The sequence below is a fragment of the Erpetoichthys calabaricus genome, chromosome 3 (assembly GCF_900747795.2).
Source record: "Erpetoichthys calabaricus chromosome 3, fErpCal1.3, whole genome shotgun sequence".
Taxonomy (NCBI): Eukaryota; Metazoa; Chordata; class Cladistia; order Polypteriformes; family Polypteridae; genus Erpetoichthys; species Erpetoichthys calabaricus.
The window spans coordinates 4,636,932-4,662,005 of NC_041396.2; the positions used below are offsets into that span (position 1 = coordinate 4,636,932).

General features: G+C 41.5%; 1 protein-coding gene across 1 annotated transcript in view; it reads left to right on the forward strand.

The window, feature by feature from the left end:
• LOC114647714 (uncharacterized) overlaps positions 1–25,074 on the forward strand; it is a 165,201-nt gene that overhangs the window by 17,855 nt on the left and 122,272 nt on the right. Inside the window, exon 3 of the mRNA XM_051924291.1 lies at positions 1,263–1,436. Within this exon, the coding sequence (XP_051780251.1) occupies positions 1,263–1,436 (174 nt within the window). The remainder of the gene's footprint in view (positions 1–1,262; positions 1,437–25,074) is intronic.

The window sequence follows — 25,074 nt, forward strand, 5'->3', positions numbered from 1 at the left end:
GCTTTTACTATCAAATGGTCAGCTCTTGGGCTGAATTTGCTGGGTTGACCGATCCTGGACAAAATAGCAGTCGTTTGGAATCTATACCACTTGTAGATGCTTTCCTTACAGTGGAGCGATTCATCTCAAATAATTTGATGGTCTTTTCAAATTCCTTGCCAGACTCATAAGCATCCAAAACCTTCTTTCTGAGGACATCCGAGAGCTCTTTTGGTCTTGGCATGAGGACACCACAAAGTCAAAACCAAAGAGAACACCAGACCCTTGATATCTGCATTTTAATTTAAGGCAGTAAGGTCCATCTGCATACTCTACAAAGAGGTTCAGATTATTGGCATGTCATCTGGAACATCTGACTCTAATCTGATAGATCTGAAGTGGTGATGAATGTAGGGATGGAATTACTTTTTCTACGTAACAAATCTGTATTTTTGTTAAGTTCTGAGAATGAATACACCATGTCAATTTAATGTGTCATTTGTTAGGAGGACGCTGGTCTACCAGCCAATGAAGTTCTGCAGAACCGTAATTGCGAATGTATGAGGTTGATTAGTATTCTCCATACATAGGAGGTGCATGCAGTAGGCATTGTGAATTATAAATGGTAAATTGCATAGAAATGTGCATACGCTTGGCACCCTGCCCGGGATTGGTTCCTGCCTTGTGCCCTGTGTTGGCTGGGATTGGCTCCAGCAGACCCCCGTGACCCTGTGTTCGGATTCAGCGGGTTGGAAAATGGATGGATGGATGTGCATATGCACATTTTTTATAATTTTATAAAGTTTTTTTATAAGTTTTTATATTTATTTTATTTTAGTTTTAGGTATGCTCATTTTACTGTTTTTTGGTGTGCACATATTTTTACATTCAGATCCATGCAAACTTTTATAAACAAGGCCCCTGATGTTTGCCTAACCAGATATTCTGAAAAAGTCAACAATTTTCAACTTACTTTTTCACTTGACTGTGCAAGAAAAAGCCTAGAAGTTTAAATAAAACAATAAGCATATTTTAAATTATACACAGCTGAGAGGAATACATCATTTATGAGTAACCAAGCCTGAGACTGCAAATGGTCAGTTTGAATTTTGAAGGTAAGTGGGTCAAATTAAAAACAAAACAGATATAAAGATATTGAAAGCTTTAGATTTTAAGCATTAAACATAAACTACTTCTCACTATTTCTTTCATTAAGGAGACAAAGTTGCTGTTATCTACAAAGCCCTGACTGTTCTCTCCTTCGCTCTCTCTGTCTTTAACAGCGACTCCGACGACAGGTGGAAATGCTAAGGGTGGCCCCTGCGTGTTTCCATTTGTCTACCAGGGAAAGTCCTACAGCTATTGCATTACGTATAATGAAGACCGGAGGCTGCCATGGTGTGCCACCACGAGTAATTTTGATGAAGACAAACAGTGGGGCTACTGCCCAAAATCAGGTAAGCACTTGAGTGCTATTTTGAAGCTATTTTATGATTTGGTGAAGAACATCTGTGTTTTATCATGTTATTGGATCACTTGTGATGTGAACCTAAAGTTCATGTTATATTATGTAACTTCTAGCTGTGGGATATGTCAGATTTGCCAACCACAGTCACTGATCTTGTTGCCGGTTTACTGAAAATTACTGCCCATTTCTACCATATCGACTCAGCATTGATCTTCCAGCTCAGTCGTGTTTACGCCTTGTTATAATTGCCAATAACGTGCTGCTTGAAGCAGCACTGTACAAAGGGTGAGATCAGCAGCAATCTCTGCCTTTTATTTTCTGTTTTCCATTCTGCCATGATATGTAAAACACAAGATATTAGGCAGAGAGGCATCTCTTCTGTTTGTGAGGTCCAAAGCCCCTGTGCTGCCTGGTGGAGTTGGCACTGTACAAAGGGTTAACTGGTACATTGAGTTCAGTTGCAGTCTCAGCCCTTTTTTCTTTCCACCCTTCAGTTTTAGAATATAAAAACAAGATGTCAGAATGGCAAGCCTCTCTTTTATTTGTGAAGTTCAAAATACGTGTGTTCCTTTCTCCTCATCATTTCATTCTATGCATTGTACTTCTGGGTGAACATTCATTGGTTGTCAGATCTTCTGCATACAGCATCCCCACCGACGACTAAAGACAAAATCCAACCTGTCTGATGTTATTTGAGTGAGTCACAGACTTCATTGAGGATGTCACAATAGGGGATCAGCTTCATGGGATCAGACTGCCTCCGATTGACTTAGTTTACAGTGCATCCAGAAAGTATTCACAGCGCATCACTTTTTCCACATTTTGTTATGTTACAGCCTTATTCCAAAATGGATTAAATTCATTTTTTTCCTCAGAATTCTACACACAACACCCCATAATGATAACGTGAAAAAAGTTTACTTGAGATTTTTGCAAATTTATTAAAAATAAAAAAATTGAGAAACCACGTGTACATAAGTATTCAAAGCCTTTGCCATGAAGCTCAAAATCGAGCTCAGGTGCATCCTGTTTCCCCTGATCATCCTTGAGATGTTTCTGCAGCTTAATTGGAGTCCACCTGTGGTAAATTCAGTTGGATGGACATGATTTGGAAAGGCACACACCTGTCTATATAAGGTCCCACAGTTGACAGTTCATGTCAGAGCACAAACCAAGCATGAAGTCAAAGGAATTGTCTGTAGACTTCCGAGACAGGATTGTCTCAAGGCACAAATCTGGGAAAGGTTACAGAAAAATTTCTGCTGCTTTGAAGGTCCCAATGAGCACAGTGGCCTCCATCATCCGTAAGTGGGAGAAGTTCGAAACCAATAGGACTCTTCCTAGAGCTGGCCGGCCATCTAATCTAAACGATTAGGGGAGAAGGGCCTTAGTCAGGGAGGTGACCAAGAACTCAATAGTCAACCTGTCAGAGCTTCAGAGGTCCTCTGTGGAGAGAGGAGAACCTTCCAGAAGGACAACCATCTCTGCGGCAATCCACCAATCAGGCCTGTATGGTAGAGTGGCCAGGTGGAAGCCACTCCTTAGTAAAAACACATGGCAGCCCATCTGGAATTTGCCAAAAGGCACCAGAAGGACTCTCAGACCATGAGAAAGAAAATTCTCTGGTCTGATGAGACAAAGATTGAACTCTTTGGTGTGAATGCCAGGCGTCACATTTGGTGGAAACCTGGCACCATCCCTACAGTGAAGCATGGTGGTGGCAGCATCATGCTGTGGGGATGTTTTTCAGCAGCAGGAACTGGGAGACTAGTCAGGATAAAGGGAAAGATGACTGCAGCAATGTACAGAGACATCCTGGATGAAAACCTGCTCCAGAGCGCTCTTGACCTCAGACTGGGGCAACAGTTCATCTTCAGCAGGACAACGACCCTAAGCACACAGCCAAGATATCAAAGGAGTGGCTTCAGGACAACTCTGTGAATGTCCTTGAGTGGCCCAGCCAGAGCCCAGACTTGAATCTGATTGAACATCTCTGGAGAGATCTTAAAATGGCTGTGCACCGACGCTTCCCATCCAACCTGATGGAGCTTGAGAGGTGCTGCAAAGAGGAATGGGCCAAACTGGCCAAGGACAGGTGTGCCAAGCTTGTGGCATCATATTCAAAAAGACTTGAGGCTGGAATTGCTGCCAAAGGGGCATCGACAAAGTATTGAGCAAAGGCTGTGAATACTTAAGGACATGGGATTTATCAGTTTTTTTATTTTTAATAAATTTGCAAAAACCTCAAGTAAACTTTTTTCACGTTGTCATTATGGGGTGTTGTGTGTAGAATTCTGAGGAAAAAAATGAATTTAATCCATTTTGGAATAAGGCTGTAACATAACAAAATGTGGACAAAGTGATGAAGCGCTGGGAATACTTTCTGGATGCACTGTATGTAGATAGATAGATAGATAGATAGATAGATAGATAGATAGATAGATAGATAGATAGATAGATAGATAGATAGATAGATAGATAGATAGATACTTTATTAATCCCAATGGGAAAATGTAAATGAAGCTTTTTGACTGAAAATCATTTAATGCGGTATAGCTTTTTTTTGATGTGATCAAATCTTTTTTTTAAGTTCAATAATCTCTAAAAAAAATATGAATTTTGAAAAAGGAACACATTATCGGCAAATATTTACAAAGATGTCTGTGCATACAAGAGTAAATCTATCATTTTCTGAATTATGTGATCATTTTGTTTGTGTTGACAGCACAACTTTCCCTGAATGTTATATTTCAGCCTGGCTGGGGTTCAGTTAGTTGTTCGTTTTTATGTTTTTTAGCCTATGTCAATGTTACTTTGTTGATTATTTGCATTATTTCTTGATTTTGATTTCTTCTCTAAGCCCTTGTCATGTGCGTAGTTTCTTTTGTGTGGTTCCATAAAAGGTGGGACCACCTGCCCATCACCACCAGGGTTTTCCCTCAGCTCTATAAAGGCGAGGGTTTCCCACAGATCCTGGTGGTTCATCTTGAATGCGCTAGGGAGTGATGAGTGATTCTTGTGCATTTTGTTGTGCCTTTGGCTTATTTTCTTTTCTGGATGTTTAAACTTCTGCTCTGTGTTTGACCTTGCCTTGGATTACCGTATTGAGATTTTGTTCAAGTTGGACTTTCTTTGCTGGTAAATTTCCTCTTTGTGCTCTTCAGAGCTTCAGAGTGTAACAGAGCCTTTTTTATTTTTTTAAATACAGATCTTACATTTACTCTTATTGCTACCCAAATCCTGTAAATTCCCTGTGAAAAGAGTTCTATATTGAACTAAAAACTACTGATGCACACACAGATTGGTGAGAAAAACCAGAAAGACACAGCAAACCCCTGAAGAGAAAGCAAAAGGGGAGAATTAGAAATGAAGATTAGTGATGTGACATGGATCACTAGGCCAACCAGCTCTGAACCAAGTGCACAGCAGCTTTCCACTTCTCTATATTGGAGTTAGCTGATCCATTGTGGTAGAAATTTAACATCTTAATAAAGAAAGAAACATCCTTTAACAGGACAAATCCATAATCAGGCAGGAGAAAAGCTGTTCATGATATCATTTAATTACTCTTCGGCAAAATGCCTTAGACAGAGCATTCTTCAAAAGCAGCCTGTTACAGCCTGGTCAGAATGATCAGAGAAGCAAAGAATAGAGATTAATTTGATAAACTACTGAATTTACATACAGTTTCAATCAATGCATACATTTGCTCTGGTTGGTTTGTTGATTTACACCCAAACAACTTATCTTATATATAAACATCTTTGTGTGGTAGTGTGTGTGTCTGTCTGTCTGGCCTGGAAGTGTGAGGCCACAGCATGAAGCTCAAAGTGCTGGTAAGGCGGCTCGAAGTTAACGAGTCAGAAAAAGAAAGAAGTACGAGGTTACAGCATGAAGCTGAAAGAAAGTGACTCCGTCTCCAAAGTGAAACCACAGAGGAAAGAGAAACTCGCTTAGCCGCCGATAAACATGGGGGGTGAGCACGTCTGCAAAATAAAACCGCCGACTCTGCGTTTCAATTTTTTTTCTGACAATTTCAATAGTTTCTAGGAGCCCAGGCTTTTTACAGCACAGGCTTACACAACTAGTATAAAATAAAAGTTTATTATATAATATTCTAGTTCTTCATTTTTCCCTTGAGTTCAGCCACCATCCTTGAAATTTCTGTGCATATCACAACTGTTCATTCTGTTGTTTACAGGACATCTGCTGATTTCTTAGTCATCTTTCAGTACAATTTGCTGTTTACTTCACCTTTATCTGGTTTCCTGATAGGCCTGCAAAGGTTTCTGACATTTATTAACCCTTGATGCTATTTCTTTAAGATGAAAGGCTATGTTACCCTAAAATTAATCTTCCACACCATTGATCTGCACTACTGAAAGTTCAAGTAGGATTAGAGTAAAGAAACGAAATTTCCAGAAGTTTACAGACAGTGAGTCAGGAGATTTCCAGTGAGAGGCTAAAATGAACTTAGCAGAGATGGAGCCCAGACAGAATAACTGCAACAATTTATTTTTTGTAGAGCCCACAATCACACAAGGAGTGGCATAATGGGCCATAACAGGCCCTGTTTTTTGACAGCCCCCCCCAGCCTTGACTCCCTAAAAAGAAAAGAAAAAATCTCCAAATAAACCTTTGTAAAGGAAAAACTAGAATAGAAGAAATCTTGGGAAAGTCAATTCAGAGAGAGAGCGAGAGATTCCTTTCCAAGTAGGTTGGGCACGCAATGAGTGTCAGAAAATGGGGTAAATACAACACACAAAACAGAACACAAGTAATTCTCTTCACAGAGCTTGATGGCCACCTTGGGAATATAAAACAATAGTACAATAGTAATAGTACAAGCTATAAAACAGAATGAAAGGATAGATGATATCACATAATAGGATTCAGATTTGTTCAGAGTACTGAAAACCTCAACCAACAAGCCCTACTGGCCATTCCACAGCTGAGTCAGTGCTGGGCCAGCCGATCTGATGAAAGGACCCTTCTACCTGATGATTTCAGTGCTCCTTTATCTGAGATGACTTTTCCATAGGCAGGCAAATAACTTGGAAGTAGGGCTGTGGCACCAAGTGCCACATGAGAATACCGAGAAAGAGAGCAGGCAAGTGGTTAGTAACAGATTATAAATATCATATTACTTATGTTTTAGTACTAATGACCAACCACAAAGATGCAGTATGCACAGCTAATCAGCAGCTCTAGTCAGGGTGTGCTCAACTGAAGTTGTGAATCTTCAGCTAGGATTTAAAAGCTGAGACCGAAGGGAAACAACAACAGGGAAGCAATGTGAAGGACTGAGAGAGAAGCAAACATGGAGATGCCAGACTGCTTTGCAAAAAGGAAAACAAAAGAAACAAACTTGGAACACGAAATTATTGAAAGGAGGAAGTTTAATTGTGAAATGGAAGAAAAAAAAAACGTAACCGCTAGCATCATAATTGTTAGGGCAGCAGCTATGACTAATAGTGAGCATCAAAAGTCAAAATCTGTAATACAATAAATGGCTAAAACAATGATTTTACTTAATTAAATCCACATAAACTTACATTCAAGCAGTTATTTATGTGTCAACATCAATTAATTGTTTTACCGCACAAGATGGTATTGTATTGCTCTAAAATCACAATGACACAGAAAAGTACAGGTACAGCCTCACTGTACCTTTACACTGTGGGAAACAAAAATGTAAAGATCGTAGCACTGCCACATTTTCTGGTTTGTCTTCTGTCACTCTGGGTTCTCCTCAATGTAAACCCTGTCACCACCCAAGCACATATCTAAAAATCGGGAGTGGTCTCCCCTAGACTTTCTCGTATACTCAGATATGGGGATGGATATATGAGGAGTAAACCGCAAGACAATGAGTATATTTTTATATTATGTACAGTAAAGAACCATCAATAACAATCCATCCATCCATCCATCCTCTTCCGCTTATCCGAGGTCGGGTCGCGGGGGCAGCAGCTTGAGCAGAGATACCCAGACTTCCCTCTCTCCGGCCACTTCTTCTAGCTCTTCTGGGAGAATCCCGAGGTGTTCCCAGGCCAGCCGGGAGACATAGTCCCTCCAGCGTGTCCTGGGTCTTCCCCGGGGCCTCCTCCCGGTTGGACGTGCCCGGAACACCTCACCAGGGAGGCGTCCAGGAGGCATCCTGATCAGATGCCCGAGCCACCTCATCTGACTCCTCTCGATGCGGAGGAGCAGCGGCTCTACTCTGAGCCCCTCCCGGATGACTGAGCTTCTCACCCTATCTTTAAGGGAAAGCCCAGACACCCTGCGGAGGAAACTCATTTCAGCCGCTTGTATTCGTGATCTCGTTCATTCGGTCACTACCAATAGCTCATGACCACAGGTGAGGGTAGGAGCATAGATCGACTGGTAAATTGAGAGCTTTGCCTTACGGCTCAGCTCCTTTTTCACCACGACAGACCGATGCAGAGCCCGCATCACTGCGGACGCCACACCGATCCGCCTGTCGATCTCACGCTCCATTCTTCCCTCACTCGTGAACAAGACCCCGAGATGCTTGAACTCCTCCACTTGAGGCAGGATCTCGCTCCCAACCCTAAGAGGGCACTCCACCCTTTTCTGGCTGAGGACCATGGTCTCGGATCTGGAGGTGCTGATTCCCATCCCAGCCGCTTCACACTCAGCTGCGAACCGATCCAGAGAGAGCTGAAGATCACGGCCTGATGAAGCAAACAGGACAACATCATCTGCAAAAAGGACCCCCTCAACACCCTGGCTGTGCCTAGAAATTCTGTCCATGAACAGAATCGGTGACAAATGGCAGCCCTGGCGGAGTCCAACTCTCACTGGAAATGGGTTTGACTTACTGCCGGCAATGCGGACCAAGCTCTGACACCGGTTGTACAGGGACCGAACAGCCCTCATCAGGGGGTCCGGTACCCCATACTCCCGGAGCACCGCCCACAGGATTCCCAGTGGGACACGGTCGAATGCCTTTTCCAAGTCCACAAAACACATGTAGACTGGTTGGGCGAACTCCCATGCACCCTCCAGGATTCTGCTAAGGGTGTAGTGCTGGTCCACTGTTCCGCAACCAGGACGAAAACCACACTGTTCCTCCTGAATCCGAGGTTCAACTATCTGACGGACCCTCCTCTCCAGAACCCCCGAATAGACTTTTCCAGGGAGGCTGAGGAGTGTGATCCCTCTGTAGTTGGAACACACCCTCCGGTCCCCTTTCTTAAAGAGGGGGACCACCATCCCGGTCTGCCAATCCAGAGGCACTGTCCCTGATGTCCACGCGATGTTGCAGAGACGTGTCAACCAAGACAGCCCTACAACATCCAGGGAGGAGTTTGGGGAGGCCATGGAGAACAACTTTCGGACGGCTTCGAGGAGATTCTGGTCCACCGTCCGGCGTCTCAGGATGGGGAAGCAGTGCAGTGTCAACACTGTATATGGAGGGGATGGTGCGCTGCTGACCTCGACTCGGGACGTTGTGGGTCGGTGGGGGGAGTACTTCGAAGACCTCCTCAATCCCACTAACATGCCTTCCAATGAGGAAACAGAGCCTGGGGACTCGGAGGTGGGCTCCCCCATCTCTGGGACTGAGGTCACCGAGGTGGTCAAAAAACTCCTTGGTGGCAGGGCCCCGGGGGTGGATGAGATACGCCCGGAGTTCCTCAAGGCTCATCAATAACAAATCAAATCAAATTAATAATATACTGAACAATCATTATAGGCGGCACGGTGGCACAGTGGGTAGCGCTGCTGCCTCGCAGTTGGGAGATCTGGGGACCTGGGTTCGATTCCCGGGTCCTCCCTGCGTGGAGTTTGCATGTTCTCCCCGTGTCTGCGTGGGTTTCCTCCGGGTGCTCCGGTTTCCTCCCACATTCCAAAGACATGCAGGTTAGGTGGATTGGCGATTCTAAATTGGCCCTAGTGTGTGCTTGGTGTGTGGGTGTGTTTGTGTGTGTCCTGCGGTGGGTTGGCACCCTGCCCAGGATTGTTTTCTGCCTTGTGCCCTGTGTTGGCTGGGATTGGCTCCAGCAGACCCCCGTGACCCTGTGTTCGGATTCAGCGGGTTGGAAAATGGATGGATGGATGGATGGACAATCATTATAAAGGTAAATAAATTGGACACTGCAGCTGCATGAATAAAAATATTCCACTTCCGGTTAGTTGATAGAAATCTGCGTTTTGTACCTAAAAGTTGTATGCGAAACTTGGTTGACCTAAATGATAGCGTACTCAAGTTATTATGTTTACATACACATACACACACAGACATAACTCCAAAAATTATATGTTCTGATTCATTGAGATCTAAAACATTAAGAATCGTCAAAATTTCTAAATCAGATTTTTGGACGATTACAATACTTTCCCTACAAGAAAGTAAATTGGACTCAGGGAGGTCTAAAACGTTAAGATTCGTGAAAATCTCGAAATTTAATTTTTGCATTATTACAATACTTTCCCTATACTTCGTATACAAGAAAGTAAAAAATGGAAGGAATAAAACAGGCATGCTGTGCAGACGGCAAATGGGGAGGACCTTTGTGAGATACAGTCAGTTGTAACAATTTCTGTGAGATTGCCACAATTAAAAAGGTGTGAGAAGAGGTAGGAAAGGAGGAACAATACAGAACACAAGCTTTATGTTGGAGGATACAGGCGTGGACCATTCAAGGCCAGTCAGGTTTACAGTTTTGAAGGTGACCATCTAGAACAGTTTCCCGGCATAGTTATTCCTAAGCTGACATGCTACAAAAAGAAATGGACAGGACCATTAAAGGGATCGAGATTGGATGAGCTGTGAACAATCTTTTTGTTCTGGGAGAGCGCTTTAGACTCCACGCAAAAAAGAAAAGGAGACTAAAATTTCATTTAAGAAGAAATACAAATCGGTGGACATTGTGTGTTGTCTGTTGTCAAAGATTTTTTCCTTATGTGTTATTTGTGTACTGTATGTGTTGGGGTGGGGGTGTTTATGGCCACAGATCCAATTATTGCCGTTTATTTTTTGTGATTTCAATATAATTGATTTATTACATTTGTTCTTCGCTTTGTCTGTTGTGCTAGATCATCTTTTTAATATTAATTTTTTGATAATGCTTCATCTGTCATTATTGTAAGAGGGGTTTAGAGTTGACCTGCTATCTGAATTAAATACATCACCAAAAGAATGGTGACCTATAATGGTGTTGTCCTGGATAAGGTGAAGCGCTGCTATAAGTGCTCATTTATTGCTGAGGTTAAAGAAGTAGTTGGATGGGAAGCCATCAAGGAAAAGCTTGGGTTGCTGCTGGAAGAGGTGTAGGTGAGGCCTGCAGGGAGCACTTACCCTGTCGTCTGAAAGTGGATCCCAATGCCCCAGTGCAGCAATGGGGACACTGTGCTGTAAATATGGTGTTGTCTTTCGGATGAAACATAATATCAAGGTGCTGACTCTCTGTGGTCATAAAAGGTCTCTGGGCATCCTTCATAAAAAGTAGGTTGTATCCCAATGTCCTGATCAAATTGCCCACCACAAGCTTGGTCATTCTGGACCCCTAATCATCCACTGTATCTAACTGACTAACTATCCCTCACCCCTTCACCACCTAACAGCTAATGCGTGGTTAGCATACTGGCACAAGAATGGCTGCAGTTGCCTCATCCAGGTGGATGCTATACGTTAGTGGTGATCTAGTCAGAATCAGAATCAGAATATCTTTATTGTCATTGTAACAAATACAATGAAATTAGGTGCAGTCCCTGCAGTGTCAAAATATAAATAAATATAATTACAAAAGGATAAGAAAGAATAAGAAGAAATGAGGTAGAACACAAACATTCAACATAAGACCTTCATTTCACATGAAACACTATTGCACAAGATGTCATCTATTGCCCTGCTGCATTGAAGGTGATGAGGTGGCATTCAGTGACCTAGAAACTGTTATTCAGTCTGTTAGTCTTTGTTTTGATGCTCCTCTATCTTTTGCCTGATGTCATGAGCAGGGTGTGAGGAGGTGTGAGGAGTCTTTTAAGATACTTTCTGCTTTCCTGAGGCAGTGTGAGCTGTGCAGTTCATCCAGAGAGGGTAAAGAACAGCTGATGATCTGCTGGGCCATCTTTACGATACGCTGAAGTGTGTTCCTCTGCGCTTTGTGCAGCTGGAAAACCCCACACAGAGGCAGTAGCACAGGATACTCTCAATACAGCAGCGATAGAAGGACAACAGCAGTTCTTGGGGGATGTTATTTGTCCTGAGGACTCTCAGGGAATAAAGCCTCTGCTGAGCCTTCTTCGCCAGCTCAGCTGTGTTCACACCCCAGGTCCATGATGTGGACTCCCAGGAGGCGGAAGTCTGACACCATCTCCACACAGTCCCCTCCGATGTAGAGTGGCTGATGTCCGTTTTCTTTTTCCTGAAGTCCACAACAAGCTCTTTGGTCTTACTTGTGTTCAGGAGCATGTTGTTGTCAGTGCACCATGTTGTCAGCCGCTCCACTTCATCCCTGTAGGTGGATTCATCCTCCCCAGAGATGTGCCCCACCACAGTGGTGTCGTCTGAAAATTTGATGATGGTGTTGCTGTGGTGGGCGGGGCCGCAGTCATGTGTGTAAAGTGTGAAGAGCAGGGGGCTCAGTACACAGCCCTGAGGAGAGCCGGTGCTGATGCTGATGGCCGAGGAGATGTGAGGGCCCACCCTAACCCTTTGTGTGCGGTCTGTCAGGAAGTCTTTAATCCATAGACAGGTGGAATACGGGAGTCCCAGGGCTAACAGCTTGCACACCAATCTGTGAGGGAGGATGGTGTTAAAAGCAGAGCTAAAATCAATAAAGAGGAGACGTGCGTAGCTCCCCTGGTGCTCCAGGTGGGACAGGGTAGCATGGAGAGCAGCAGTAACAGCGTCCTCAGTAGACCTGTTAGCCCTGTAAGCAAATTGGTGTGCATCAAAGGTGACATTATATGACTTCTGGACCAGTCTCTCAAAACACTTCATCAACACTGAGCGCTACTGGCCGATAGTCATTCAGGCAGGTTATGGGTGATTGTTTTGGTAAAGGGAGTAAGATGGAGGATTTCAGACAGGGAGGAAATGAAGCCTGGGACAGTAACAGGTTAAAGATCTTTGTGAAGACCCCAGCCAGCTGCTCTGCACAGTTCCTCAACACACGTCCAGGGACACTGTCGGGACCTGCTGCCTTCCTAGGATTGACAGCCTGGAATGAGTGTCTCACCTCGTGTTCCTCCACCCTAAGGCAGGGGGTGATGTTGTTGTGAGCTGCTGCTGCATGTGTGACAGCTGCCTCTGGTAGTTCCACCTCAAAGTGAACAAAAAAGTGGTTAATCTCCACTGCCATTGAGGCGTCACCTTCAGCAGCTCCATGGCTGGTCCTGTAGTTGGTAAAGTGCTGGACTCCCAGTCAAACCTGCCTGCTGTTACTACTGTCCAGGTGCTCTTCAATCCTTCTCCTGTAGTCCCTCTTAGCCTTTCTGATGCCTCTCTTCGGGTTGGACCGTGTTGTGCTGTAGAGATAAATTTATTACTTTAAAAATTACTTTCCCCTTGGGATTAATAAAGTATCTATCTATCTATCTATCTATCTATCTATCTATCTATCTATCTATCTATCTATCTATCTATCTATCTATCTATCTATCTATCTATCTATCTATCTATCTATCTATCTATCTATCTATCTATCTATCTATCTAAAGGCTGTGTTCCTTTCCTTTAGCATCCGCTGAACCTCTCTTGACATTCAGGGCTTCTGGATAGACATGGATACGTTTCTCCACTGTGACAGTGTCAATGCAGGTTTTGATGTAACACAATACACTGTCGGTGTAGAGTTCCAGGTCTGGATTTTCAAAAATGTCCCAGTTAGTCCTGTTCAAGCAGTCCTGCAGCTGCAGAGAGGAATCAACAGGCCAGGTTGTGATGGATCTTGTGGTGGTAAGAGCAGATTCTCTATGAAAAGCACTTTGAGTAGTGAGAAAAGTGTTATGTAAATGTAAACAATTATTATTATATGGAAGATGATTTATGGTGTTTTTTTTTGGATAAACTGGTGAACCTGTTACATACCCAGCATCATAAACACAGCCAATCCTTTTCTATCTGATAACATGAAACAGTTTTACTAAACATTGACATTGTATCAGTGAATAAAAGTGACGATCTGTACGTCTGATGGCAATGTGATTGGTACCTCAATTGTAAGTCATTCAACTGTTTCTTGTTGTTACCTAGTCTTTTAAATAAAATTGTTTTTGTAGTAAATTACTGGCTACTAATTTGATGTACTATTACAGTTAACATGTAAAAAAATCAGGAAACTACTGTAATTCGACAGTAGCGTAATGCTACATCACATTAATTTTTTGTAGGCCAGTTTGCTGTGTAGGCACTGCATAGTGAAGTATTTTTGTTGTAATATACACAAATATGATACGGTCAAGTACCGTAAAATTAATGTAATTAGTAGCCAGTAATTTACTGTAAATTTACAGTCCAAATTTTTATAGCTTATCAATATATTGGTTTTTCCAGGTTTTCATGCCATGCTGTCCATACCCGTATGCTTTATGATTCCTCCCTTGTTGCGCGCATGCCTACTATCAAACTATTCTTTTTTGTTTTTGTCCTCAATGCAGGCATTAAGGCAGTGAATGGGAGAGCAGGTCCCGAGTGTGTCTTCCCCTTCGTCTACAAAGGAAAGTGGTACTTTACCTGCACAAACGAGGACAGAGACAAAAAGTGGTGTGCAGTGACCAGTAATTACGATGAGGACCAGAAGTGGGCTTACTGCTCTAATGCCGGTAGGTCATTCGACTACTCTTTATGGCCACATGAACTTTTTTTTTGAGAATTTTAATCTGTGTACACAGTGTATGCAAACTTATTGTCAAATTTTCAGCTATAAAAAGCTGCATGCTGAAAAGTATTTACAAATCTGCATATACAAGAATAAGCCTATAATTTTCTGAATTATGTGATCATTTTGTTTGTCTTGGCAGCACAACTTACCTTGCATGTTACATTTCAGCCAGGGTCCCTCCCCTGGCTGGGGTTCATTTCCTTGTATTATATCCATCTTGTTCATTTTTGTGTTTTTTAAATTTATGTTAATGCTATTTTGTTGATTATTTGCATTTTGTCCTGTTTTTGATTTCTTCTCTAAGACTTTGTTATGTGCCTTATTTCTTTTGACTGGTTCCATAAGAGGTGGGACCACCTGCCCATCACCACCAGGGTTTGTCCTCAGCAATGTAAAGGCAAGGGTTTCCCACAGCTCATGGTGGTTCATCTTGAATGAGCTGGGGACTTTTGAGCGATTCTTGTGATTCTGCTGTGTCTTGTGATTGTTTTGTTTTCTGGATGTTTGGCCTTTTGCTCTGTTTTTTGACCTTGCCTTGGATTACTGTATTGGAATTTTGTTCAAGTAGGACTTCCTTTACTGGTAAATTGCCTGTTTGTGCTCTTCGAAGCTTCATTGTAATAGAGCCTTTTTATTTATTTATTATAAAGATCCTGCGTTTACCTTTATATCTAGCCAGGGTTTCATGGTAAATCTGCTCCAGTGAGAATTTCTGAAAGTGTTTAGGGTTAGGACTTTAGTGTTTCACGACTCTCAGTTCATAACTCTGCACACATGTTAGAAATATGCAGTGTTTGTACTTTTTATGGGATGCACTGGGGTCAAAATCCATAGAAGGCTTTCAGCACAATATGGAGATAGAATGACAGATGGATGTATATGAAAGAGACTATATAATAGATAGATAGAACTTTATTTGTCCTTAGGTGTAAATTTGGCTTTTAACAGAAGCTCATGAAATAAATACTGTACGTAAATATACACATATGCAGTATGATCTTAACATACACTAGCATAACTGAAAAGAAAGAAAACTTCTGACTTGGCAATTACAGTCCCAGTGAGGCACTATACAAGTATAAAGGAATCCCAGTAGGGGTTATTGACACATTTCTGCTGAATGATTTGTTGTCAGAAATTCTTCAATGTCAGTATCAGAAAGAAGATGAACAGCATTTTTCAGAATGGTACTGTCTTATGGTTTTGTCTTCATTTTATTCTTTACTACAACCTCCAAAGGGTCCAGAAGACTCCCTATAACTGAGCTTGCCCTTTTAATTAGCTTGTTGATTTAGTGGGACTCTCTTGAAGTAAGTTCACCGGCCCAGTACACCACAGTGTAGAAAATTGCACTGGCCATCACAGAGTTGTAGAAGATGTGAAGGATGTCACTTCCTACACTAAAAGAATGCAGCCTCCTAAGGAAAGAGAGCCACTTCGCCCCTTCTTATACAGCTCCTCTGTGTCCCCGAGACAAGTCCAACCTGTCATTAATGTTGACCCCAGTAATTATAGGAGTGTAGCACGTTGACATCCACTTCCAGACTAGTGACCCGACATAGAGGCTCTTTGGTGCAGCAGAAGTCAACCAGTCTCTGGGTTTTGCTGATGTTAAGCTGTAGACAATTCTATTTGCACCAAGAAACAAACCTTTCCACCTAACTCCTCTCCTCTGTCTCATCCTCTTTAACAGCACATCCCATAAGCACAGAATCATTTGAAAATTTCATGACCTGACCCCATGTTATATTTATAGTCGGAGGAGTACAGAGTGAAGGGAAAAGAAGCCAGGCCTGTTCCTTGTGGTACACCAGTGTTGCTCACATAATCCCCTGAGTCTCACAAACTGCAGTCAGCCAGACAGATAGTCCATCATCCTGGTCACCACAGGCTCATTCACTTCTGTATCTCTGAGTTTACCCAGTAACAGGGATGGCTGGATGGTATTGAAGACATTGGGAGAGTCAATGGTGAAGATTGAGCACTGCACCACTCTTCACAGCCTCCTCCGTGGTGCACCGCACCATACACCATATTGCAGCAATAATCTTCCCTGTGAACTTTCAGACATGCCTCACTTTACACCTCATCACTCTTCTTTATACATCACTCATTTTTCATAAAGGTTACTGTTCCTGCTAGTTACCCAATACACAAAAGTGGTCAGGGACCCACAAGGAACTCATTGGTTCATGAAAACAAATTTCCTGTGGTGGCAAAATGCCTTATATCATCAATCTTTTCTTTTCAAGCCCAGGACTACTGTCGTTAGACGTTGACATATTTTCTGTGTATTGACAGTGCTGTTATGTTATAATCCGACTCTGAGTTAGCTGCTTCTGATGCTTGTGCTGTTATGTCATAGATGTGTTCAGAATCACTTCAGGCTGCTGCCTTACTCACTGCTTATACATAACCCATTCATCCCTGGCTGTTTTAAGTAATATTGCATGGAGATGACAGGTTTTCATTACATAAAAGTCAGTTATAGTCCATAGGAGGGGCAGGTTGGCCTAATATAGAAGCTTTTGTGGGTATTTCATTTTATTTATTCATTGGCTTAAGCATCCTGTGACCCCAGATTGGAAGTGTATTTGAAAATGGATTAATGTATGGATATTTTCATTTGTACTCATATTTGTTGGTGATATATTACTTTTATTTAATTTAATTGATCAATTTATTTTTAATTTTACACACAGGTCTTCCAGCAGTTGGTGGAAATGCCAACGGAGCCCCCTGTGTTTTCCCCTTTATCTATCAAGGACAAACATACACATCTTGCACTAACAAAAACTTTGAGGGCCTGTGGTGTGCAACAACAAGCAACTATGATAAAGACACTCTGTGGAGCACCTGTCCAGGTAAGGAGCTGAACTCTGAGTTCAGAGAGCTGAGAAGGTGTTTGACAGTAGGGGTTTCACTATTGTCTGGTGGTGTTGGACAGTAAAGCTCAAGTTCTAATCTGGGCTCGTTCCTTATGTTTCCCCTTTACCATGTTTTGTGTTCACAACACAGAAGAAAGGTCTGACTTACAGTCATGAGATATTGGAAGAACCCCAATGGAAATGGTTGACTTTTTCAACATATTTTAACTGGCAAACATCAGATCTTCATGCAGACAGTACCAACAGATAAAGGTGGTATATGTGAACAAATGACACATCAAAATGACGTGATCTATACACTCATTATCTAAGTGCAAAAATTTTTTATTAAATGGCAATAGTCCACCCCTACATTATCACCACCTCAAATCCAGAAAATTAGAATTGGGTATTCCAGACATATATGCAAATGATTAGAACCTCCTTATGGAGTATTAAGGGGATCCTCTCTTATTTAAACAACAACTATCAAGGGTCTGGTGTTCTCTTTCCTATTGATATGTTTGGTGTCATCAAGCCAAGATCAAAAGTGCTCTATAAGGCCCTCAGAAAGAAGGATGTGGATGCCTAGGAGTCTAACAAGGGGTTTGAAAAAATCACCAAATAATTTGAAATTAATCATTCCACTGTAAGGAAATTCATCTACAAGTGGCATTGATTTCAAATGACTGTTAATTTGTCCAGGACTGGCTATCTCATCAAATTGATCCCAAGTGCTCCAAAATCTAATTGTGGGGACGCAACAACATAACTGTGCACTGTCTATTTATAACACTCTTTTCTGCAAGCGTTTGCTATAAAAAAAAAAAACAAACACAAAAAAAAAATAAAATTCTATGGCTATTCACTAAATGTCCGAAGTAGAAGCAACCAGCATGCTGGGGATATCTGCTGCCATGTCTCAGTTACCTACCATAGTGCTGCCATTGTGAGAAATATATAAAGTTGCTGATGTTTTGAAACAACTTGATTTTTTTGCCAGATGAATATTTTGATGCTAATGACAGTGATCAAGATGATGATGTGAAAATTGTAGGTTCTTGTGATTCTTCATCATCAGTTCCTCCATGTTATTCGTTGGGAACAACCCACCCTTGGAGCACCATTCCTCTCGCTCCCTTGCAGGCCACCAACCGCCCTTCTTCCCTTCCACTACGCTAGCTCGATCTTCCTATTCTTTCCATTATTTAGTTCTTTCTCTGTCTTTCTTAAGTACTAGGTTAGCCATTATGAATGTAGTGAGAAGTCAAGCAAAATGACATGTTTTATTGGCTAACTAAAAAGATTACAATATGCAAGCTTTTGAGGCAACTCCAGCCCCTTCTTCAGGCAAGATGTAAAGTTCCACTCTCTATGTTTCCCACTTACTATATTTCAGAATTGTATTTATTTATTGTAAAGATGTTTTTGCATCTTACAACTATTGGTGCCATAATTTTGGATACATGGTATACTTTTTTTACCAACTCTGTATATTCTGGTAGTGTAAGATCTGCCCTTTAAAATGTTACACAGGGCAGGGGTTCCTTTGGAAACTTATTTGAAATCAGAACAAGCAGAGAAAAAGAATCCTGTTTTTTCTACTGTTTCAAAATAATAAAACTAGAACTATTACTTGTAGGTATTTCATAATTTTATTTCCCTGGGTGTTCCTCACATATTCACTGACACTTTTATAGTGTTTGGAAGTTTTTTCCAACACCTATGTATATAACGATATGATTCAAAGTGCATTTTTTGGAAAAAAAATTACTGAGATTATTGAATTCTGCTTTATAATACTGTGTGTGTACAACATATTCATAAAGAATAATGTCTGACCTTTATTTTGAGGGGTGGAACATGAATATTGAGTGAAGTTCTAGCCAGTTAAATCAAACTAGCAGAAAATGGACATACATGAGGATTAGAAACACAATGGCCTTTCTGGTTTTGTAATTTATATCCTTATTTAATCAAAAAGCAGATAGCTATTCCGATGGATTAATTCTGTGCTTAACATTATCTTTCCATGTCTCTTGACAGGTGCTGCTGTCCCATCTTGTGCCTTTCCTTTTACTTACCAAAATAAAGAGTACAAGTTCTGTACCACCGCTAATTGGGTTGAAGGACGACCCTGGTGTTCTCTCAACACCCAGTATGATAACAAATGGACACACTGTCCGACCTCAGGTGAGAGCAGAGGGTCTCCATAATGTGTGCATTCATTTCTGAACTTGTTTGCATGATTCTTGTTTAGACATTTCACGTTAGTTTTACATGTTCCTCAGTCTCAACTATATTATAGTTTTTCCCACAATGGAATCCTTCGATCTTGTGTACTGTCACTCTCGTTAACCTTTCCGAGTTTGACTGTCTTCACTTGTAAGTGCTTTCTTTCTGCTGTCTTTACATGCAGTACAATCATTTGAAAAATATGGTTATGGTGTTATATAACAGGACACCCCTAACAATGATCCAGTAAAAAGCCTTTATGTTTCCTCTGAGGTTATATCTATAACGTTTTAGGGCTTGGTGATGACCACAGAATGAGGATGATGGCAGTTGATGTCTTACCTTTATAAAAATGAAATATATTACAAAATACACATAAAATACACAGAGAAATATTTCAATATAACATCACAGATATGTAAAATTAGAACATTAGAAAATTCGAACCATCCTGACAAGAACAGGCCATTCAGCCTATCCACTTAATCCTTCTAAAATAACATCAGGTCGAGTTTTGAAGGTTCTTAAAGTCCTACTGTCTACCACACTACTTGGTAGCTTATTCCATGTGTCAATGGTTCTCATGGAAGTTCAAATATATATTTTAAAGATTATGTCTGAAATATAAGAAAACATATATTTCCCTTAATATATTGTAACAAACACATTTCCAAATATGCTGCGTATAAGACATGACTTTGTGGCTGAAGCTGTGTGCTAATGTTTGGAAGGCTTCGAGTTCAAATCCCATTACTGCCAGAAAGGTTCCTATTCCACTGAACCATTGACCATATCTGACTCCACTATCCACTATCTACTAGAGCATGCTATTTTGTAACATATGACACGGGTGACATATTGATCTCCACCTCCTGAGAGGTCTAGGAGAGTAAGACTAAAAAGTTAGGCTTACCAAGATGGAAAGGACACAGAAACATCAGATTTCCAGTGAGAAGTTAAAAATGTCTTTGCAGCTATTGTACCTTGAAAAAAAAAATGCCTCTGCTGAATGAAAGTTAAAAAGAGAGGGATGAGGGGTCCCGAAAAAGAAACATGTGAGGAAGGGAAGGCATATTAATGTGAAACAGAGTGAAGAAAAAAACAATATTTAAAAAGAAAAAAATACCTGTTTACAGTTTTAGTGCTAAATAAATAACATGGTCAATGTTAATAGGGGGCGGCATGGTGGCGCAGTGGGTAGCGCTGCTGCCTTGCAATTAGGAGACACTGGGTTCGCTTCCCGGGTCCTGTGTGGAGTTTGCATGTTCTCCCTGTGCCTGTGTGAGTTTCCTAATGGTGCTCCAGTTTCCTCCCTCAGTCCAAAGACATGCAGGTTAGGTGCATTGGCAATCCTAAATTGTCCCTGGTATGTGCTTGGTGTGTGGGTGTGTGTGCCCAGCGGTGGGCTGGCGCCCTGCCTGGGGTTTGTTTCCTGCCTTGACCCTGTAGTTAGGATATAGCGGGTTGGATAATGGATGGATGGATATTAATAGGTTCATAGGGTTACTAGTTCTGCTACCCGTCGAAGATGGGTTGACATCTAAGTAATCAACATAGACCTCAGCAGTAACATTTACAATGAACATTTCTCTGTTATATACCATTTGGTATTGTATTCGTAAATGCAATGTTACTGATTGTAATGCATCATCTGTTGGAATGAGAAATGTAATGCACGTGTCTCTTTTTTGGCATGGAATTCGTAAAAGGAGTGTTAATGTTTGTGGTGTGTCAATTATTGGAATGACACATGCAATGCATTTTATTACTAAAAATGTTTGTGATGAGCCAACTTTTGGAATGACTGATACACAGTAACCGAACAGACACACAGACAGACTCTCAGACACTTATCCTAATATTAAGGTGGATTATTGTCACATATGCCAAGTACAGTGAAGTTCTGTCTTGCATGTGGTACTCAACGTGCAACATGTTGCCACTCAGTGACACCACAGTTTATGAGGACAAACCCTCTTGTCTTCATCATCTGAAACAAACAGGAGTGTTGAATTGTGTCGGTGGCATCCCCAACATGTGAAATTATGCCAGTTTCTCTCTTGAAAGTTGCACACCAATGACTTTGCATTATGTCTTTTGATTTCAGGGGTTCAGACATTTTCCGGTAATGCAGAGAGACCCGACTGTGTGTTTCCCTTTATCTACAAGGGGGTAACCTACAACTCCTGCACCAATGTGGACAGCCATGAAGACTGGTGCTCCATAACTACTAACTATGATCAAGAGAAGCTCTGGGGTTACTGTGAAACTAAATGTAAGAAACCTTTGTAATTATTCATACACTTTGAAATGAAAATATCGAGAATATCAGGGAGGTCACCATCGCCACATACATAGCACAATGAGGTCATTTATGTGTGTGTGTGTTTTTTATTCAATTATTTTTACTTTTTTTTTAAACTATCTTTTGGTACAAATTCATGCTTAATTGAAATTACTCAGATTTAATTTACATTTATTTGCTTAGCAGACACTTTGATCCAAAGTGGCTTAGAAAAGGTTTCAACATAATCAAGTAACATCAGTCTGGGGAATGTTTGGGAACAAGTGTGACAGGGCAAGATGGCAAAATTGATTGCCATAAGTGAAAAACTCAAAACAAATTATAAGCGAGTTACAAAGCCTAGATTGATGAAACTAACAGTCAACTGATATTTGCCAAACAAGAGAATCTTCCAGAGCTTCTTGAACACATTGAGGGAGATAGAGTTTCAAATGGAGGTGAGCAGCTCATTCCACCAGTCAGGAGCTACACATGAAAAGAGTCTGGACTGAGATTTGATACCACACAGAGATGGCATCACCACATACTATTCACCAACAGATCTGAATGGTCGAGAAGAATCATAGGACCTCACAAGTGTCTCCATATATTTAGGTGCAGATCCACTGACTACTCTGTGGCAAGCATCAAGGAATTGAACTTAATATGTGCCACTACAGGAAGCCGGTGTAGTGGTCTGAATGGAGGAGTGACATGTGCCAACCTCTTCTGACTGAATACCATATGTGTTGCTATATTTTGAATCATCTGTAGTGGCTAGGTGAGACATGCCAGTGCTCCTGCCAGCAGAGAGATGCAGTAGTCCAGCCGTGAGAAGACCAGAGCCTGGACCACGAGATATGCTGCATATCTGTCAGATATGGTCTGATCTTATAGATTTACTTTGTACAATATTCACAAGACCAAGAGAACAGAGCAATATTATCCCTGAAGGACAGCTGATCATCAATCACCCCGAGGTTATGTACCTCCTTGGTAAAGGGGTTAATGATAATGAACCAAGCTGAACAGAGATGGAGTGCTGAATAGATGGACAAGCTGGAATAACATGCAGATCCATCATTGCCAGGCTGAGCTGGATATGGTGTTTCTTCATCCAGGTTCTAATATCAGTGAGAAATGCAGAAATTCTAGCTGATACTGTGTGGTCCTCTGGAGGGTGCAATAGGTAGAGTTGTGTATTATCAGCTTAGCACTGATAGGAAAAACCATAGGACTGAATGATAGGGCCTGGTGAAGAGGTGTATAGAGAGAAGAGGAAAGGGTCCAGCACCGATCCTTGGGGCACCCCTGTGCATGCCTGACCACTCTCTACGCCAGGACTCATGGTAGGATCTGCCAAAGAGATAGGACTCAAACCATAGCAGGATCTTGTGGTTGACTGTGTCATAGGTGGAGGAGAGATCTACAGTAGCAGGATGAGAACAGATGATAGACTGGTAGCTCTAGCATGCTGTAACATACTGTATCAACAATGGTCAGTAGAAGCATACACGTGAAACGTTACCTTTAGAATCCTGACTGATTAGGACTGAGCAATCTGTTCTGTAGAAGAAAAGAAGAGAATTGGTTAGGGACAGCATGTTTCAGAGTTTTGGATAGAAAAGAGAGGAGAGACACAGGTCTTACCTACATGAGATGGGTCAAGAGTCGGCTTCTTGAGGAGAAGAGTTACAAAGATCAGTTTAAACATTGTGTGAAAAGTGCCTGTGAAATAAATCAGCCACTTTACTGCAGCTTTGGAACTTTTGACCAGTGTTAAGTAGATCTTTCTTATTGTGCGTTTATAAATGTTTTCTCAAATTTTCTTCATCAATTTTAAGTGACTACTTTTACAACAGTGCTTTCAGAAGGTATTCAGATCCTTTCACCTTTTTCTCATTTTGCTATTTTGCTGTTTTGTGCTAAAATCATTTAAATTTATTTTTCCTTCATCAAACAACATCCAATACCCTTGAGGGGCATAGTGAAAACAGGATTTTTTTTAATCTTCATCTTCTTTTTCTTCACTGTCTCCCTCTTCATCTTTTCCCACATCTATGTTATATTAATCAACATTCTCAATACTGTCCAGTCCTAGTTGTAGCCATTTGGGGATTTTCTGCCATTCTTCTTTACAGATCCTCTCAAGATCTGTCAGGTTGAATGGAATTCATTGTTGGACAGGACAGCTATTTTCAGGTCTCTCCAGAGATCTCTCCTAGCTCTATTTTGGTAACTCAAGGACATTCCCAGAGGTGTTCATGAGCCGCTTCTGTGTTATCCTTGCTTTGTTCTTAGGGTCATTGTTCTCTTGGAAGGTGTACCTTTGGCCTAGTCTGCAGCCCAGAGTGCTTTGTGGCAGTTTTTCATTAAGGATATTGCTTTACTTTGCTCCATTCTGCTTTCACTGAACCCTGTTTCATCTCCCTTCCCAGTATCTCTTATTGAAAAACAGCCACCTTCTTGCTGCATTGTTTGAATGGCTCCTTCAGAAATCACACTAATCTTGGTTTTTTCTGACCAAAGAATCTCATTTCTTTTAGGGGCCATTTGCAAACTCCATGTGGTCTTCCATGTGTCTTTTATTGAGATGAGCCTGCTATCTGGCCACTGCGCCATAAAGCCCAGATTGGTGGAGTGTTGCAGTGGTGGGTATCTTTCTGAAAGATTCTGTCGCTGATCTCCACAGATCTCCCTAGAGCTTTTCCAGACTGGCCATTGGGTTCATGGTCACCTCACCTACCATGGCTCTCTTCCAATAATTCCTCAGTTTGTACCATGCAGCCATTTCATGGAATTTTAATACATTTGCAGAAATTTCAAAAAACGACTTTGGGTATTGAGTGTTGCTTAATGTGAAGAAAAACATATTCAATGATTTTAGCACAATTTTGCAGCACAGCAAAATGTTTAAAAAGTGAAGGGAACTGCTGATTTCCTGAAATCACTGTATGTGTTGGTAAATCCAAATGTCAAAAAAGAGAAATTGTCCTGTAAATATGCAGATTTTTTGAGTGTTTTCTTGCATTTGACATACTGTAGACTCCTAAGTGGACACATTCATCCCAACAGACACCCATCCAGGCTCCTGCAAAATGAAAGTCCACTCCAAACATAACTGTAATTCAGCAAAAATGTACAACAGTTGAGCAATGGAATTAATGAGCTACTTTAGAGCTGTTGGTTTTCTCCTTGTTTTGAGTTGTTCCTCACTAAATTCTGAAAGCCGCTCATTGTTTGATCTTTCTCTCCAGCTGAATTTAGGACAACAGGTGGGAATGCCAATGGTGCACCCTGTGTGTTTCCTTTCACCTACAAGGGAAAATCCTACAAACACTGCATTACCTATGATGAAAACCGTCAACTGCCATGGTGCTCCACCAC